Source organism: Abrus precatorius, unplaced genomic scaffold (genome assembly GCF_003935025.1).
Source record: "Abrus precatorius isolate BTA unplaced genomic scaffold, Abrus_2018 Scaffold2, whole genome shotgun sequence".
Taxonomy (NCBI): Eukaryota; Viridiplantae; Streptophyta; class Magnoliopsida; order Fabales; family Fabaceae; genus Abrus; species Abrus precatorius.
Window position 1 is genome coordinate 7,875,028 of NW_020874362.1, and position 17,035 is coordinate 7,892,062.

The 17,035-nt window shown below is 26.8% G+C and overlaps 2 protein-coding genes across 2 annotated transcripts; both read left to right on the plus strand.

Annotated features, from left to right (window-relative positions):
- Positions 1–321: 321 nt before the first annotated feature.
- On the plus strand, positions 322–3,124 carry LOC113859392 (protein STRICTOSIDINE SYNTHASE-LIKE 5-like). The gene is made up of 4 exons (XM_027492181.1): positions 322–591; positions 1,762–2,069; positions 2,238–2,370; positions 2,846–3,124. Exons 1-4 carry the CDS (start codon positions 322–324, stop codon positions 3,122–3,124), a joined length of 990 nt encoding a protein of 329 aa, XP_027347982.1.
- A 9,865-nt stretch (positions 3,125–12,989) lies between these two features.
- On the plus strand, positions 12,990–16,975 carry LOC113858959 (protein STRICTOSIDINE SYNTHASE-LIKE 5-like). Its single transcript, XM_027491772.1, has 4 exons — positions 12,990–13,445; positions 15,705–16,012; positions 16,195–16,324; positions 16,700–16,975. Exons 1-4 carry the CDS (start codon positions 13,020–13,022, stop codon positions 16,973–16,975), a joined length of 1,140 nt encoding a protein of 379 aa, XP_027347573.1. The 5' UTR covers positions 12,990–13,019.
- Positions 16,976–17,035: the final 60 nt, after the last annotated feature.

Here is a 17,035-nt window from a genome sequence, read left to right on the forward strand (position 1 = left end):
AATACAACTGATATTTTTATAATTGCAATGGTAATGTGGTTCTAAGGACTTCAAAAACTACAATATTATTGAACTGTCACTGTAAATTACAATTGAAAATCGTGGACCTGCATGATGCTTCATGGATTAAAATTAAATTCATTATTTAGGCCTCTTTGAGTAACGTAGAATTATTGTCCTTATAGAATGTCTTTGTCAAGTGGTATCGGCATAGCTTATTCTTCATCAACTTACTCTTACTTTCGAAACTCCGCAAAGAGAAGAACAAAATCAAGGCCATGTCTTTTAACATTGTTATTTTCAATTGCTTTCTCAATAGTTATGGTTGTGACAGCTTTGGCTCATAACTTGCGCAAGTTAGAAGGATTTGAAGTTGTGGCAGAGGGAAAGGTGGGAGGACCCGAAGACTTGGCTTATGATAAAATGAGGCGTGTCATATACACGGGTTGTGAGGATGGGTGGATCAAGCGAGTCACACTGAACGACTCGGTGGCTGACTCAGTGGTTGAAAATTGGGTTAACACCGGCGGAAGACCCCTTGGACTTGCCCTCGAGAAAACTGGTGAACTCATGGTTGCAGATGCAATTAAGGTACGTAGGTTCTATAGAATTAGGCAAATTTGGGTTAATTTTTTTATAAAAACTTATAATAGATAAAAATAATAGAATGAATTCAATTTTAATTATCAGTTAACATTTACTTATATTTTCGTTTTTTAAAAAATTTCTCAATTTCTTTAAAACGTGAAAGATATAAATTGATTTCAACTTATGATTAAGATTTTAATTTTTTTTATCTTCTTATTTTTTCTCTTATAAATACTTCTTCGTGAAGATACTTAAATTTAGCTTTAGTCTTTATCAAAAAGATATTGAAACATTTTTTTTATGTAAGTGTAAATGATAAATCAAGGATTTAAGTAAAGTAGCATCATATTTTAACTAAAAAAAGTATATAAAAAATAAATACAATTTTTTCATTTTATTTCTTTGTTTGATCAAGCCTCTATACGCTTATGGAATTCCTTCTCGTTATGCGCCAACAACCATCATTCTGATAAGTTCTCAAGTCGCCTCTTTGACCAACCTGCAGCTTCTTACTCAGAAAAGAAATTATTTACAAATGCAATGTCGTTTGGTTAGCACATATTAATATAGACTTTTTCTAAAAAAATTTAAACTATTATTATAAATATGAGTAATAGTGTCATTAGTATAAGTTCATAATATTTATATTAACAGTTTAATTTTTATCAAATAAAATCAATACTACTGAAGGCAAGTCTGATAACAAATTTAGCAGATTTCACAATTACATTGGAAGGGAAATGAGCATGAGTATATGAATTTCAACACTTAAGACAAGCTTTCAAACATAAAATCTAAGACAATGTGTTTAGCTTGGAATTTCAAAACTTTAAGATGTTTAAATTATATGAATGACCATTTTCTATTTAAATTAAGGCTACTTATGTTGGGTAGTTTCAAATGAGCGTTGATGCTTAAAGTGATGCAATCAATCAGGCCAAAATTATATTGATAATATTGACAGTGGCAAAAAAATAGAGCAATATTTTAGGGAGGTTATTAAGGTGATGTTTAGTTTTAATATATTAGAAATTCCATGCGTGTGTGTGAATAATAACGTTTATATATTAATAAAATGCATTGATTAATCTATTTTGTGTGTATTCATATGAGTTTAAATTTGTTATTACTTTATTTGAGTTTATTTGATTATTGGGCGCAATAACAACACAGGGATTGTTGAGAGTGACAAGCGATAAGAAGGTTGAATTGTTAGCGAATGAAGTTGAGGGCTTGAAATTCAATTTAACAGATGGTGTTGATGTAGCAGAAGATGGAACAATTTATTTCACAGATGCTACATACAAATACTCTTTGGATGATTACTTCTATGACATCATGGAAGGAAAGCCTCATGGTAGATTCATGAGCTATAATCCAGCAACAAAAAAGGTAACCCTGCTTGCCCGCAACCTCTACTTTCCAAATGGAGTTGTAGTCTCAACAGATCAAAATTTCGTGATCTTCTGTGAAACTGTCATGTAAGTTACTTTTGCTAGTTTAACGTACAATTAGTCAATTAAGGTGCACAACTAGGTGTGTATTAAAGTTTGTGCTTTACTTGAATTTGACCTAAAGTCCAAGTTCATTTACAATTCTTGAAAGTTTTCATTTGACTAAACTTTTTTATGAATGTGCTGATTCTAAAGGAAGAGGTGCAGAAAATACTACATAGAGGGTCCTAAGAAAGGAAGAATAGGGGAATTTTCTCGCGATCTCCCTGGTATGCCAGATAATATTCATTATGTTGGACAAGGGCAATATTATATTGCAATGGCCACGGTATTGTAGTTCTCAACTTCATTATTTACATCAAGTTGTTCCATATTCAATTTTGAAGGGGGAGAAAATTGACTTTATTTCTAGTTAATTATTCATTTGTGTCATTAGTTTCCCATCCCCTCCCATCAGAACATAATTTACACTTGGGATAATTGGTATGTAGTTGTGAAGAAGGGTAGTTTCATTGAAAGTTTTGTTAAATGTTTATTTGGATGTCTGAATGAAATGGTCGATGAAACAAACTAAAACAATCATAGTTTGCAAGTTTTCTAATGAAACAACCATGAAAACAAAAATAATCACTTCTTTTTAAGGTTTGAATTTATGCATAATGAAATTGATACATATCGAAAAATGGAAGATGTTTTGATAATTGCCACTGATGACCAAACAATTCTACAAAAGTAACCTAAAGAAGTATATACCAAGTCTTTGTGCCTTGTTTACTAATAAAGTTTTTTGCACGATGTTGCAGTCTTTAACTCCTCAATGGAATTTATTACTGAGATACCCATGCATTTCGAAAGCTAGAGCAATGGTTACAAAGTATATGGGAAGACTCCAATCAGAGGACAGTGGAGGAGTTCTTGTTGTTGATTTGGAAGGAAAACCAACTGCACACTATTATGATTCCAGATTATCATTAATTTCAAGTGGGATCAAAATTGGAAATTATATATATTGTGGATCCCTTATGTATCCCTTTGTAATACGTTTTGATGTGATGAAATATTCTACCCTTCCCTCAACATGAACGAGTCGGGTAAATCACCTCACTGCTGCACAGACTCCTTATTTAGGCCTACCTAATTGAAGTCTTTATGTATATATTTTTCTTCTGCTGCAAATTAATTGTCAAAAAAATTGAAGAAATAATAATTATTTCTGCCAATTTATTTTCACAAAAAAAAATTGCAAAAAACTTCAAAATTTCTCGCAGACTCTCTATAAATTTAAATTTGCAGGAATTTATTTAAAATTTTCATAATATGCAGTAAAAGTGGTAAGAAATTCCTGAAAAAAAAAATCTGTAGATGAAAGTCATAAACAATATATAAAATTCTAACAGTGATTCTTCATTTAACTTGAAGATACATCGAGAAATGAATTTATTGAGTCAAAATAATTTTTAAAATATTTTTTATAATATAAAATAATATTTTAAAAAAATAATTTTTTATAAGAAATGATAAAAAATAGTAAAAATTATTGTTTAACAGTTAAATAAAAATTTAAAATTATCAAATGAGAGTTTATTTTTAATATTAATAGGATGATTTTTAATATTAATAGAGAGAAAAAGAAAGAAAAAGAGAATGGATGATTCACCATTAATAAAAAGAAGAAGAAATAAAGAAAGAATGAAGAAGTATCTACAGAGGTGAAAAAAAATCAATTTATTAGTGCAGAGAAGATGAAGAAATTGTTAGAACAGGAAAGATGAAGAGAGAGCATATTAATAAAGAATGAAGAGGTACCTATATATGTAAAAAAAATTAATTTATTAGTGAGAGAAGACGAAGAGAACATGTTAACAGAGAAGATGAAGAGAACATAAGAGAGCAAAAAAGACGAACAAAATTTATAGTAAAAAAGACCAGCTTTATTAGCTAAACGTGTTTCATTTATAAACGACTTTAATGACTTTAAAGAGATTCTTTATTAACTATTATCTAAGAATGAGCTTAGAGAATGACTCTTTATTAACTACTCTCTAAACGTGACTTTAGAGAATCGTTAATAGAGAACCGCTCTCAGATCTACGAATAGTTAATAGAGAATCGCATTCTAAATATATAGTTACATAGTAGTTTTTATTAATTGCTATCTAAGTTAGCGCTCTAAAAACTTATTTCTAAATAGGGATGGCAATGGGTAGGGTATGGGTAGGGTACTACAGTACCCATCCCCATACCCGCGTTTTAAAAAAATACCCGTACCCGGCCCCATACCCGCGTGGGTATGAACATTAATCCCCGTACCCATACCCTCTGGGTACCCGCATACCCGTCTTGTACCCATTACCCGCGCTTATTTGAGAAAAAAATATTTATAAAGAAAAATATGTTTATATAATTTCACATAAGTAGCATAATAATACAAAAATTTAATATGTAGTTGTCGAACAAGGTATAAATATAGATAAAAAAACAAATATTCAAAGATCATAAATGTTAAATGTATCTTAATATAATAATTTTCTAAACTAAAATTCTTAGAAACAATAAGCAAAACTAAACACACAAGTTATTTGTCAGTGATAATCCTATCTTGTGTGAGATTTGATTGATTGATAATGTCAGAACGACAACGAAATAGATCTGTACAATGGTTGTCCCTTCGTGTGGGATCACTTAGTAACCTATTATGATGGCATTAACAACTAACTCTAATGAATAACATTTCATCGTTATTAAGTTTTAGTGAGACAAACATTGAGAATGAGAATAGAGTTAGAGTAAAGAAGTTCAATACTAACAATAGAAAGTTGATACATAAAATATTTTTTTTAACTTTTGAATTTGAAATTGTAAGAAAAATAATAGATTTAATTAAAATAATATAATATAATTAATATATATATATATATATATATATTAATACTAGTATTTTTTAACTCATATACTATACGAAAGTATTTTATCAAAAATATAAATTTTTGAAAAATTATTTTAGTGAATTAAATATTTCTAATGTATATAAATTTTAAAAAAAAGAATTTGAATAAAAGATAAATAGTTACAATAAAATTTTATAATAAAGAAATATACGTGTATATTAAAAAAATTATACTTTTTTATCTTAAAAAAATTAACAAATAAAAATTAACAATAATTTTTTAATTTATATCTTTTCAAAAACTTCTTTGAATGTGAATAAATAGTAAGAATAATATTATTTAGAGTCAATAAATTATAGTTGTGCTTGTAATACATATGTTGCATAGAAAAATATTATTTTAAATTAAAATATAAAAATAAAATTTAAATATTATTAATAAATAATAAGTTTACGGTAATAGTAGGTGATTGTAAAATTTATAAAATATTTATAATATATTTATTATTTATCATTCACTTTATGATTTAAACATCAATATGATTTTATTGACAAAAATATTTTATGTGTGTCATATATAAATAATATTTTAAAAAAAGTCAATTTCATATTAAATATGTAATAATTAAATTGTGTTAGCCGAATTAAATGATATAAAATAGTAAATAAATTTTTCTATTAAAAATATAAACCAAAATAAATTTTTTGGTTTACTTTATTATTAAATATATTTTTATATTAATCTTATATAACTTCACATAAGTAATATAATAATACAAAAATTCAATTCATAATTGTAGAATAAAGTTCAAGTATATATATATATATATATATGCGGGTATGGGGCGGGGTGGGTACTTAGATACTCATACCCGCACTCATCCCCATTAAAATTTGCGAGTTTTTACCCACACCCATACCCGTACCCGTATAGCGGATAAATACCCTACCCATTGTGGGTAAATTTTGCGGGTGCCCATCGGGTACTTTACCCATTGCCATCCCTATTTCTAAAGTAATGTTGTTACTAAATATAATTATAAAATTGAATGTGAAAAAATATATTGAAAGTTAACAATCACATTATATATATATAAAGAGGTTGATTTCAAATTTTAAATTTTTCAATTTTAAATTTTGTATTCCATGATATCAATAAAATATACAACTAAATACACAAAAATTTGAGAAAAGATTTTAAAATTATTAATATAGTACATATTTACAAAAGACATCTTTAACTATAATTTTTAGAGTTGATATTGGCCTAGTTTATTATTCAAGAACAATTTCAAAACTTGTTTTACTATTATAAAGATGTAAGATGTTAATCAAACTTAAAAGACAATGACCACAAAAGGTAGTTCAATTTCATTTGCACACGATTAAAGATAGTCAAAGGAGTAAGCATCTGGTTATGTATACATCAATTTCGTTCCCATGCAATGGTCGAGATAATATGAGGAGTACAAGTCTATTAACTAAATTATATTACTAAATAATATTTTATTTATCTTAAATGATATTTTAAAAATTAAATTATTATAATTAATTTTAAAAATGCAAAAAATATTAATTTATCTTTAAAAGTTTGTTTGATTTTTTATATTAAAAAATTTATAATATCAAATGAGTCCTTTAAATAACATTAAATTAGTTATTTTATTAAATTAAAAATTAAAAAATACATTATATTTTATAATGTTTAAACAAAGAAATTAATATTAAGTATAATTATTTAAAAGACTAAAAATAATTAAAATATTTGATTTATTAACCTGAACAAAATTGACCTTTAACATGTATATATTTACATAAACACCTTTGACGTAAACAATTCAAAACAAATTAAAAGAATCTTGTCTTACCCTAACTACTGGGTTCATGAATTTAATGAAGAGATGGGACGTTTTCATGTCTTAATATTTTGCTTGTCGATTCGTCCACTCTTACTCTGTATTTGAAATAATCAGTAAACATAATATAGTAATCTTCAACTAATCTTTCTGGTTATTGCATTACATTCACTGAATGTAAAATTTTACATCATATACTTCACAGTGTCATTATCATTATTTTTCTGTATTTTATAATCTTTTCTTATAATACTGTAGATACACTTTCTCTCGATCTCTTACAGTACTGTATATTATCCCCGTTCCTTGTCACATTATCATATTTACTGCAACTCGTTTCTTTCTCTTAACACTTGAATCTTAGAACAAATTTTAACCGTGTTTAGGTGAAATTTTATAATTAGACTCACTTGCTTATCCAATATAATTCTAGAGACATCCTTTCACAAATTTAAAAATTATGGAACAAAATAAAAATAATAATGAGAATTATATATAACACACTGAACCCTAAACTAGAGACAATGCTACACACTGAATCGAATAATCTAAAATAACAAAATACATAAAAAGTGAAATTGAATTATAAAGTCAAAATTGTATAACAATAGGTTTATTACCCATGTTTCTGTAGTAAATAGATTCACAGTTCATGGCCTTTAGTCATAAAACACGATGGGCAGAGTTGAATAATGTCCTTTTCTTCCATTTTCTACTGTAAAGGCTGTCAAATTTCTTTGACCATTTATCAAACAACTTAATTTATGTTGGCCAAATTTAAATGGCCATCAGGCAGAGGAAACAGAAGAATATGGGTATTCTCCGTTAATTTTGAATTTATTACAAAACTTGAGGGCAATATATTTATATTTAGTTGGTTTATTATTTCAAGTTAAAATACACACACTCCTGATTATCTCTGATAGTCTTAACTTTGAATCAAATAAATAAAAAGAAGATATTTAACTTCCTATGTCTGCATTTTTATTTCTAATGTTAGAAAATTAAGCACCATCTCTTGACTACTGTATCTAATGGCCAGCAACTTACGGGGTGCACAGAAATATTTTAAATAAATTATTTTTTATTATAATTATTATCGCAAGTGTGACAATTGATCCTCTACAAGCAATTACATGGTTGAAGAATTAAAAAAAAGAACATTTAACTATATTTGAACTAGGAAATAACAAAATATATTTACAATGTCAGAAATATGCAGTGCACAAATTCAGTTTGAAAGCTAACTAAACTGTTAGAATTTTAAAATTTCTTTCTCCATTTTTAGATAAGACCTTTAAGAGGGATAACTTAGCTATGACATCTTCAATTTTGCTGTAAATAAATATTCTACTAAGTGAAAATTTTTATTTGTGTATGATTAGTATTTAAATAAAATCATAAAAATAAACTAAAAAAATCATATAATTAATTAGAAGAAAAAGGTTTAAAAAATTAGTCAAAACTTAAATTAAGTTTATCTAAATAAACATCATTTGAACCCAAAATTTTTGTATAAATTTTTGTCTCTAAATTTAGGTTTTATAACCTTAAATAAGTTAGAGAAAAGTCTCTTCAAAATTAGGATTAAAATAATTTAAAATCTCAATATTTAAGAGTTTTGACTAATTTGACTCTTGGACCAATCTTAATAGGTTCCTTAACCTTTGAACCTTGTTCTTATTCATTAGATAATATGGAAACTTTAGAATAAGATTTTATTGGATTTTAAATCTATTTGGTAAGAAATTATAATTTAATTGGATACTTCAAATTCAAACTCAAAAAATTATTTTTCTATGAAAAACCACTTTGCATGATAAAAATAGATTTTAAAAGCTTAAGAATTCAACAAGAATTTGAAAAGGAAACACAAGAACACCAACTTAAGCTATAATATTCAATCATTTTAAAAATTCATCACCATAACCCACCAAATGTCATATTTCCTTCACAACTAACTCAAATCTATCAATTCAAGTGTGAGAAACAATTTTAAGATAAGGATTTGAAGTTTAAAAAAGAGGTAAAAGGAGAACAAGACAAAAACATCATTGAAGATTTAAGGTGAGAGAAGAAATTCTTTTATGGAGAAAAATTAGTAAAAATTGCATTTCTTGAATCTATAAATTCTTAAATCCTAAGAATGATATAGATTCAAGTTTGAGAAAGTTTCAAACATTAAAATTAGGTTTTAAATGCTCATCTTTCTATTTAATGAATTTCATTGAGTGATAGATAGAAAGATGTCAAAGCACTTAAAAATCTGCATTTTAGTATTTTCTATATATATTCATCTATGTAACTCTTTCATAAAAAGAGAGAAATGCAAAAAGTTCTTTCTTAAATTTATTAATAACATACAATAATAAATATCTACTAAGAACATCTTTAAAATACAATAAAAATTCTCAAATTATTTTACCATTAAAATATGTAAGATGATTGGTAAATATAAGAGATAAGACAAAATTGTTTTAAGATTGGGTAAAATTAATTTTAAATTTTCAAATAGGTAATTAAAATATATTAAAATTAATTTTTATAATTTTTTTTGTTAAAACATACTTTTTATTAAAATTTCAAAAAGTATTTTTTAAAAAAAATAGAAACTAACAAACATATAATTTCTAGTATAAAATAATTTGTATTTAAAGAAAAGATCAAGCATTTAAGGAACTCAATTTCATTTGTGCACGTATGTGACAAAGGGTCATAATTAGTTAGTTAAGGTTAACAACTTTCTTCTCAATCTATTCAAGATCTTAGAGAAAATGAATTTGAGTACTTAATATTTTAGGAAAGATCAAATTTTTTATATGGCTTATATTTCATAACCTTGTTGCTTTGAATGTTCTTGGCTTCCGACTTCGTATTGTTACTTTCTCTGATTACTCTTGTTGTCATAAATACTTGAAGAACACATTATGCATTGCATAGAAACTATGCTCTTCTAGAACAATTTTGGTGGCCATAAGATTTCTCAATCTTGATAATTTTCTTATGTTTGTAAATGTTGTTAGTTGGATTATTCATTTTGTTAATTTTGCAAAAAACTCTTTCATAGTAATCTAATAGCAAAATGTATTCAGAGAAGAATAAGTGTTCTAAATCAAGTGTTGTCATATTTATTGTTACAATTCTTTAGGTAATTTAATATTTATTGTAAGACTTTTCTTTTCTTCATTACTTACATCCTATTTGGTTTCAACCTTCTTGTTTAGTTCAACGATCTCCTCCTTTTTCTAATGTGGTGATTCAAAATGATGATAGTGTTCAAAGTAATATTGACATTGGTGATTTTAGTGAGTTGATAGACTCTTATGACAACTGACTTTGGAACTTTCATGGCCATATTGAATATTGTTATAACATTTTTGCTATTTTTTTTTTGCCATGCTAAATAACTTGAGTTTAGCTTAGAGTAGCATCATTGTCATCTAGCTAATGATAATGATGCTACTCTTTACAAGTATAGTACTATTATTATGCAGACTCAGTTTCTTTTACATATATTAGGATATTTCTAGTGATCATATTTTTAAAGTAGTTTAGATGAAATATTTTAAGTGTGTAATTGATTTCTTAAAAGAATTTATAATTTTGAGTTAAAATTTGTTGTTATATTTTTAATTTTAAAGAAACTAAAAATTTAAAAATTTTAATGGAAATTTTTAATAGATTAAATCAAAGAATTCTAGATCCTAACAAAAGAGCGGGAATTTGAAGTTATTGTTCATTCACTGTGTGTTTCATTTAGATTTTTATTTAGTTATAGTTAATTTAATAATTTAAATATTATATTTTTAATTAATATTATCAAATATAATGATAAATCTATTTTTTTAAAATATAAGTAATTTAATTAATTATTATATCCAAAAAAAATATTTAAATAAATAAAATTTAATTTTTATTCAAATAAAATATTTTAAAACTAAAAATAAATGTTGTAATTTAAATTTTAAATCTTTTAAAGTTTTTAATTATTTCATCTAAACACAACCTTAAAAAAACAAATTTTTATGTTAATTCTTTAGCTAAATTTGCTATAAAATAAATAAACTCTGGATTCCTAGACACTCACCATCAATTAGTGAATTATTAGCTTTTCATTGACATATCTTTAGTTTTCTTTGCTAACAGAAAACAAACATTAATTCGCACAATTACATATACTAGGAGGAGTATGCTTTAGGTTATAAGAATATTGTGATTGGTATTAATACAAATACAAAAATTAAATATATATATATATATATATATATATTTGACTTAATTATATTTTTTTTTATAAATGTAGCATGTTTTGTGATACGTTTTGATGAAGTATTTTATTAAAATTTAATTTTTAACTCGTCTCTAATACGCTAGTTGATATTTTCAAGTCTCAAAAATAAGAAAAAAAGACATAAAAGGAAGAAGGAGAAGAAGACATTAAGAAAAGGAAAGAATTAAGGTTTTAAAAAATCTTTTTTATAAATATTTAAGATATATTCATTAACAGAAATTTATTTATAAATATTAATTTTAAATAATAAAATATTAAAAAGTTAAATAAGGTTGAGAGAAATTAATAACCACATACTAAATCTTAACTTTTAAATATTTTAAAAATTAAATCTTAAAAAAAAATAAAAAAATTTATCGTAAAATATATTACATTTATATAAATAAAAAAATATACTTAAGTCTATATTTTTAATCATAAAACTCATTTTATTTATTATTGTTATTTAAAATTTTAAATATATGAAATTCTTTGTATGATTTTTTGTAAAAATATCGTTACTAATCCTATAATATGTGTACTTACAAAGAGAGATGATCACACCATTCCATAGCCACGGACAAATGCTTATGCTCTATGAATTTCATTCCTCACCTCCTAAAAATTTAGGATATTAATTAACGTCAGATTTTTTTTATCTAATTTAATTTGAATCTAACTCAAATTATACACCTGAATACGGTAGTTAAACCTACCACTAAAGATTTTTTATATAAAAAAAACTTAAATCTAAGTCCTTACTTAAATGATACTAAACTACTTAAAACTCAAATCAACATCAGATAGTTAATTAAGGGTTACTCGTCCAACCACTCTCAATGCCCCAGTTGTTGGTAATGCATTTGTTGAGCAGTATTACCATATTCTTCACCATTCACCAGATTTGGTCTATCGGTTTTACCAGGAGGACTCTAGTGTGATAAGCCGTCCTGATTCCAATGGTGTAATGACATCAGTTACAACCATGAAAGTAAGTTCCCTGATACAAAACTGGTGCCTGTATAACTTCTTAAATTTTCTATAAAAGTTTCGCCTTCTGCTTTTTTGAAAGAGAAGAAACACTGTAAAATGTAAAATAATACCATCATTTGATATCGTTTCTATTATTTATGTGGAGTTCCTAATTAACGCCAGATTTATTTTATCACTTCTGAAGTTATAATATTTTTGCTAATTAACATACTTTATTAGTTTTAAAATTATTAATATTTAATAAATCTAGGCTTTATTTAACATGTATATTTAAAATAGAGTTTTTTTTTTAATTTGTGAAACTTTGCACAGAATAAATCCCAATAAATACACTACTTAATTAATTTATATTATTTTTTATTATAATTTTTTTTTAAAATTATTTTTAATCTCCTCTCATTGATTAAATAGTGTATTTATTAAAATTTATTCTGTACAAATTGCACAAGTTAAAAAACCCGTTCATGATAAACGTAATCTCTTTCATGTAAAAAGTTAAATTGAAAAATAATGATAAAATTTTCTTTTGTCAACAAAGAATACGCCACTTGCCAATTGTCTTAACCTCATGAGATGTTATTTTGATGAATTTAGTGGAAAGAAGCAACATTAACATTGTCTTCATGGATTCGTCCACTTCTACACGCTCCCCGGAGAGAAAAACACATGCATCTGTCTCTATTTAAATGACCCGCAATCAGATCGTAGTAATCTTCAACTACTTTGACTGTTCGGTTATTAGCTTATTGAATTATATTTATTCACTATATAATATTCATATACTTTCATAGTACCTTTATTTTTCCATATTTTATCTCTTCTTTCGGATATCACGTCTCCATACACTCTCCCTGTGAACTACATAGGATGATATATTATTATATTGCTCACATTTCGTTGTAAAATTATCATAGTTACAAGTCGATTGCAAGTGGCAACTTTCTCCTAATCCTTGAACCTTGAGATTTCTGATGCCTGAATCAGTTTCGAGCACAAAAGGGAGAACTGGAACAAGGTCATGGCTTTTAACACCCTTATTTGTCATCGTTCTCCCGGTGGCTGTGGCTGCGCTTCTATTCCAGATCGAACCGTTTGAACCGGTTCTGTTGCCGGTCCAGCTGAGCCGGTCCAACTTGGCGGTCCCTTCACGTAACGACCACATGCGACGAGGATCTGAAACTGTGGCAGAGGGATACGTGGCAGGACCCGAAGACATAGCCTACGACGCCGACGCGGGTGTCTTTTACACTGGCTGTGAGGACGGGTGGATCAAGCGAGTTACGGTGAATGACTCAGTCGTTGACTCGGTGGTTGAAAATTGGGTGAACACTGGTGGAAGGCCACTTGGACTTGTTTTGAACCAGAACGGCGAACTCATAATTGGTGACGCCGAAAAGGTAACTCCCTTCCTTAATTATAGGATTCAATGCATTTTATGATTTTCAGCTGAATAATAATTAGGAGTAGCTGTGGATGAGGTTGACTTAATTTTTGACATACTTGAAACAAACTAATCTGATTTATGAAATATTCGCTCCACGATTTTAGGTGTAATTCATATCATCAAATAACTAATATAGAAAAAACCTACTCATTCAAAAAATAAAACAAAATATACCCCGTTCATTCTATTCTCTTAGACACACATATTGTCTATCACTTTTGTTTATGGAGCTAGTTTGAGTCTTTTGCTATTCTAATAGACTCAACAATTGTAGTTAAAATTTAAATTTAAGGTTAAAAGGTAAAAAAGATATTAAATTTAAGAGGTAAATGAAAGAAGATAATCCCAATTAAAATATCTATATTAAGGCTTTGTTTATTTTCTCTTTTTCACTTGCAACCTAATTTTCTCTTCGTAAATGGTATGCAAATTTATTTTTTACTCTAACAACCCAAATAACTATACTTTTTTTCAATGTAATACTTTGGATATGTAATATTTATAAATGAAACTAATCAAATTTAAAAACATTATATGTTTACTTTAATTTTCTCATCAACAAATTTGACTAAATTAAAACAGGAATAATAACTAAAAGATGTAGTTAAACGCTAAGAAATACAAAAAAAATTATTCTTTCAAAAATTCGTTTAAGTTAAATTTATACAATAATAACTATACAAATCTTGTTAATTTTGACTTAAGATATTTTTTTTTCAGTTTAGCTAAAAATGCAAGAGTTCTTTGTCTACCCAATTTGTTTAAGCTAGATCAATTTTGCTTAAACTAATATTTATCCACTTAAGTGAAAAACATATTCTTAAATCGCGTTCCAAAACTGCTTAAACAATATTCTTCTAGTGAACAATTTTTTTTTCTACAACGTTAGCTTAAGCGAAGTTAAAATAAATTAAGCATGAGTGCATGAAAGGGATCTAAAATAACATTGAACTTTTTATCAATATAAAAGTTTATTTTCATGATAAATTAAAATTATGAGATTGGATATGAAAGTTTTAATTTTAAAAATAAATAATAGTATCATATAGACTTTGCATTGAACCCTAAAATTTTAAAATAATATTCAATATTTTTTAATTTAAAAATATTTTTGATTATGAATCAAAACTGCATTAATGCTCGTAGAATTTTTAATTTTTAAAAGCATAACCTATATTTGAGATTTGCATAAGAAAGATTAAAAATGATTACTAATATAATCTTATAAAGATATAAAATAACAACTTTTGAATGCTCAAAATTTTTTTTATAAATTTTTATAGATGATTAAATTATAAATTTATGAAAGCTGGTATTATTAAGTAAAGATAAATTGTTGATTCTTTTTAAAAGATATATTTAACAAATTAAATATGCTAACTCATTCCGACACCATATAATTGCTAACTCATTTTAGCTTGAGCTCGTATTATTAATTTTTTACTCATAAATTTTTAATTGCTTTAATAATAGTTTTTTTTGGTTTGCTTTAATAATAGTTTTTTTTTTGGTTAGTTTTCATGAATATGTTTTAACTATTGCCCTTAATCCATGCATTGTTTATTTAATTAAACAATTAAGAGTCTTGCAAATATGACAATAGTTTAAGGAATTGATAAATAACTAAAAATTATATTAAGACGTATTAAAATTACGATGAATTCATGTACATATTAATTATAATTTTTAATATAAAATTATACTTAATCTCTTAATTAATGTATTTAAAGCAGTTATTAGCATTTGTCAATAATTAAAAGGACAACACACTGTTCGAATTAGAATGAGGACCAATGTTGCTTAGATGGATAAACTACGTACCCCCCATATCATGTTTCAATTAATACAGGGAATAAGTTGTTTCAATTAGTAAGCCAAATAGATCTAAAGAGAAATTAAATCTATTATTCACAAAGAAGAGTTTAACATTGTTTTTAATTTGTTGTCAACACACAGATATGCTTAGAATTGGAAAATGATTGCTGGACGACTATGCAATGAGATTATCCAAAACCTGAGTCCAGCAGAAAATGTTTGAGATTTAATTTTATAATGCATATTTGATAATAACTTGGAAATAAGTAAAACCAAACTCTCGTTTATCTGCCAATTAAACTATTCTTTCATTTGATTCTACCGATTTTTTTTGTTTTTTAATACTTGTGTACACTATGGTTTGTGATAACAGAGGTATATTGAATTAATGATGCAGGGACTGCTAAGAGTGACAAGTGAAAAGGAGGTTGAGGTGTTGGTGAATGAGTTTGAGGGCTTAAAATTCAAATTAACAGATGGCGTTGATATAGCAGATGATGGTACTATTTATTTCACGGATGCTTCACACAAATACTCACTAAAGGATGCTGTCTTAGACATCTTGGAAGGGAAGCCTAATGGCAGATTCTTTAGCTATAATCCGTCAACAAAGAAGACAACCCTGCTAGCTCAAGACCTCTACTTTGCCAATGGTGTTGCAGTCTCAGCAGATCAACATTTTGTGGTCTTCTGTGAATCTGTCCTGTAAGTTATTTTTTGCTGGCTTAGAATACCATCAACTTTAGTATGTAGTTATGTCCTGTAAGTTATTTCTCAAAAATGGCGCTTTTGACTTAACTGGGTAAGGTTGGGCTTTATTTGAATTTGATCTTAAGCTCAACTCCTCCATAAGTTTGAAAGTTGTTTCAAATGCATTGATTGTGCAGGTTGAGGTGCAATAAATATTACATAAAGGGCCCTAAAAAAGGAACAATAGACAAGTTTTGTGACCTACCTGGCATGCCTGATAACATTCATTATGATGGACAAGGGCAGTATTGGATTGCAATAGTCACGGTAATGTAGCCCTCAGCTTCATTATTTATGTCAACATCAATTAGTTGTCGAGCAAGCATTCATTTTTGTAACAGAAAGGGAAAAAAATTGTATTAAAAATATTATTTTCAAAAGGGTCTTGTAAAGACTGGGTAAAGATTTAATAAATAAAATGCTTTAATAATATTTTTAATAAAATAATTATAGTTTAATTTCTTATCTAGTTCTCTTAAAGCATTGGTTAAATAATTTTCTTTTTCAAAATTGTTAATACCAAAACCAAGGGCTTAGGTAATATGATGATTTATGACACTACCTAAACTATCACTCTCCAAAGAAAAATCATGGATCTTTATGTCTTGTTCACTCATAAATTTTGTTTTTTGTGCATGGCAGGCCTATACTCCTGAATTGGATTTAGCATTTAGATACCCTTTCATAAGGAAGGCAGTAGCAATCATAACAAAGTATGTATGGAATCTACCTATATCGAAGGCTGGGGGAGTTCTGGCCGTGGATTTAGACGGAAAACCAACAGCACATTATTATGATCCCAAATTATCATTGACCAGTGGGATTAAAATTGGGAACCATATATATTGCGGTTCCATTTTCTACCCCTTTGTCATGCGTCTAAATATTAAGCAGTATCCTGCTCTCCCCACAGTTTGAGCTACAAAGAACATCTAATAAGGTTTATGATGTACTTGAGATTAGTTAGAATTGTTAGTA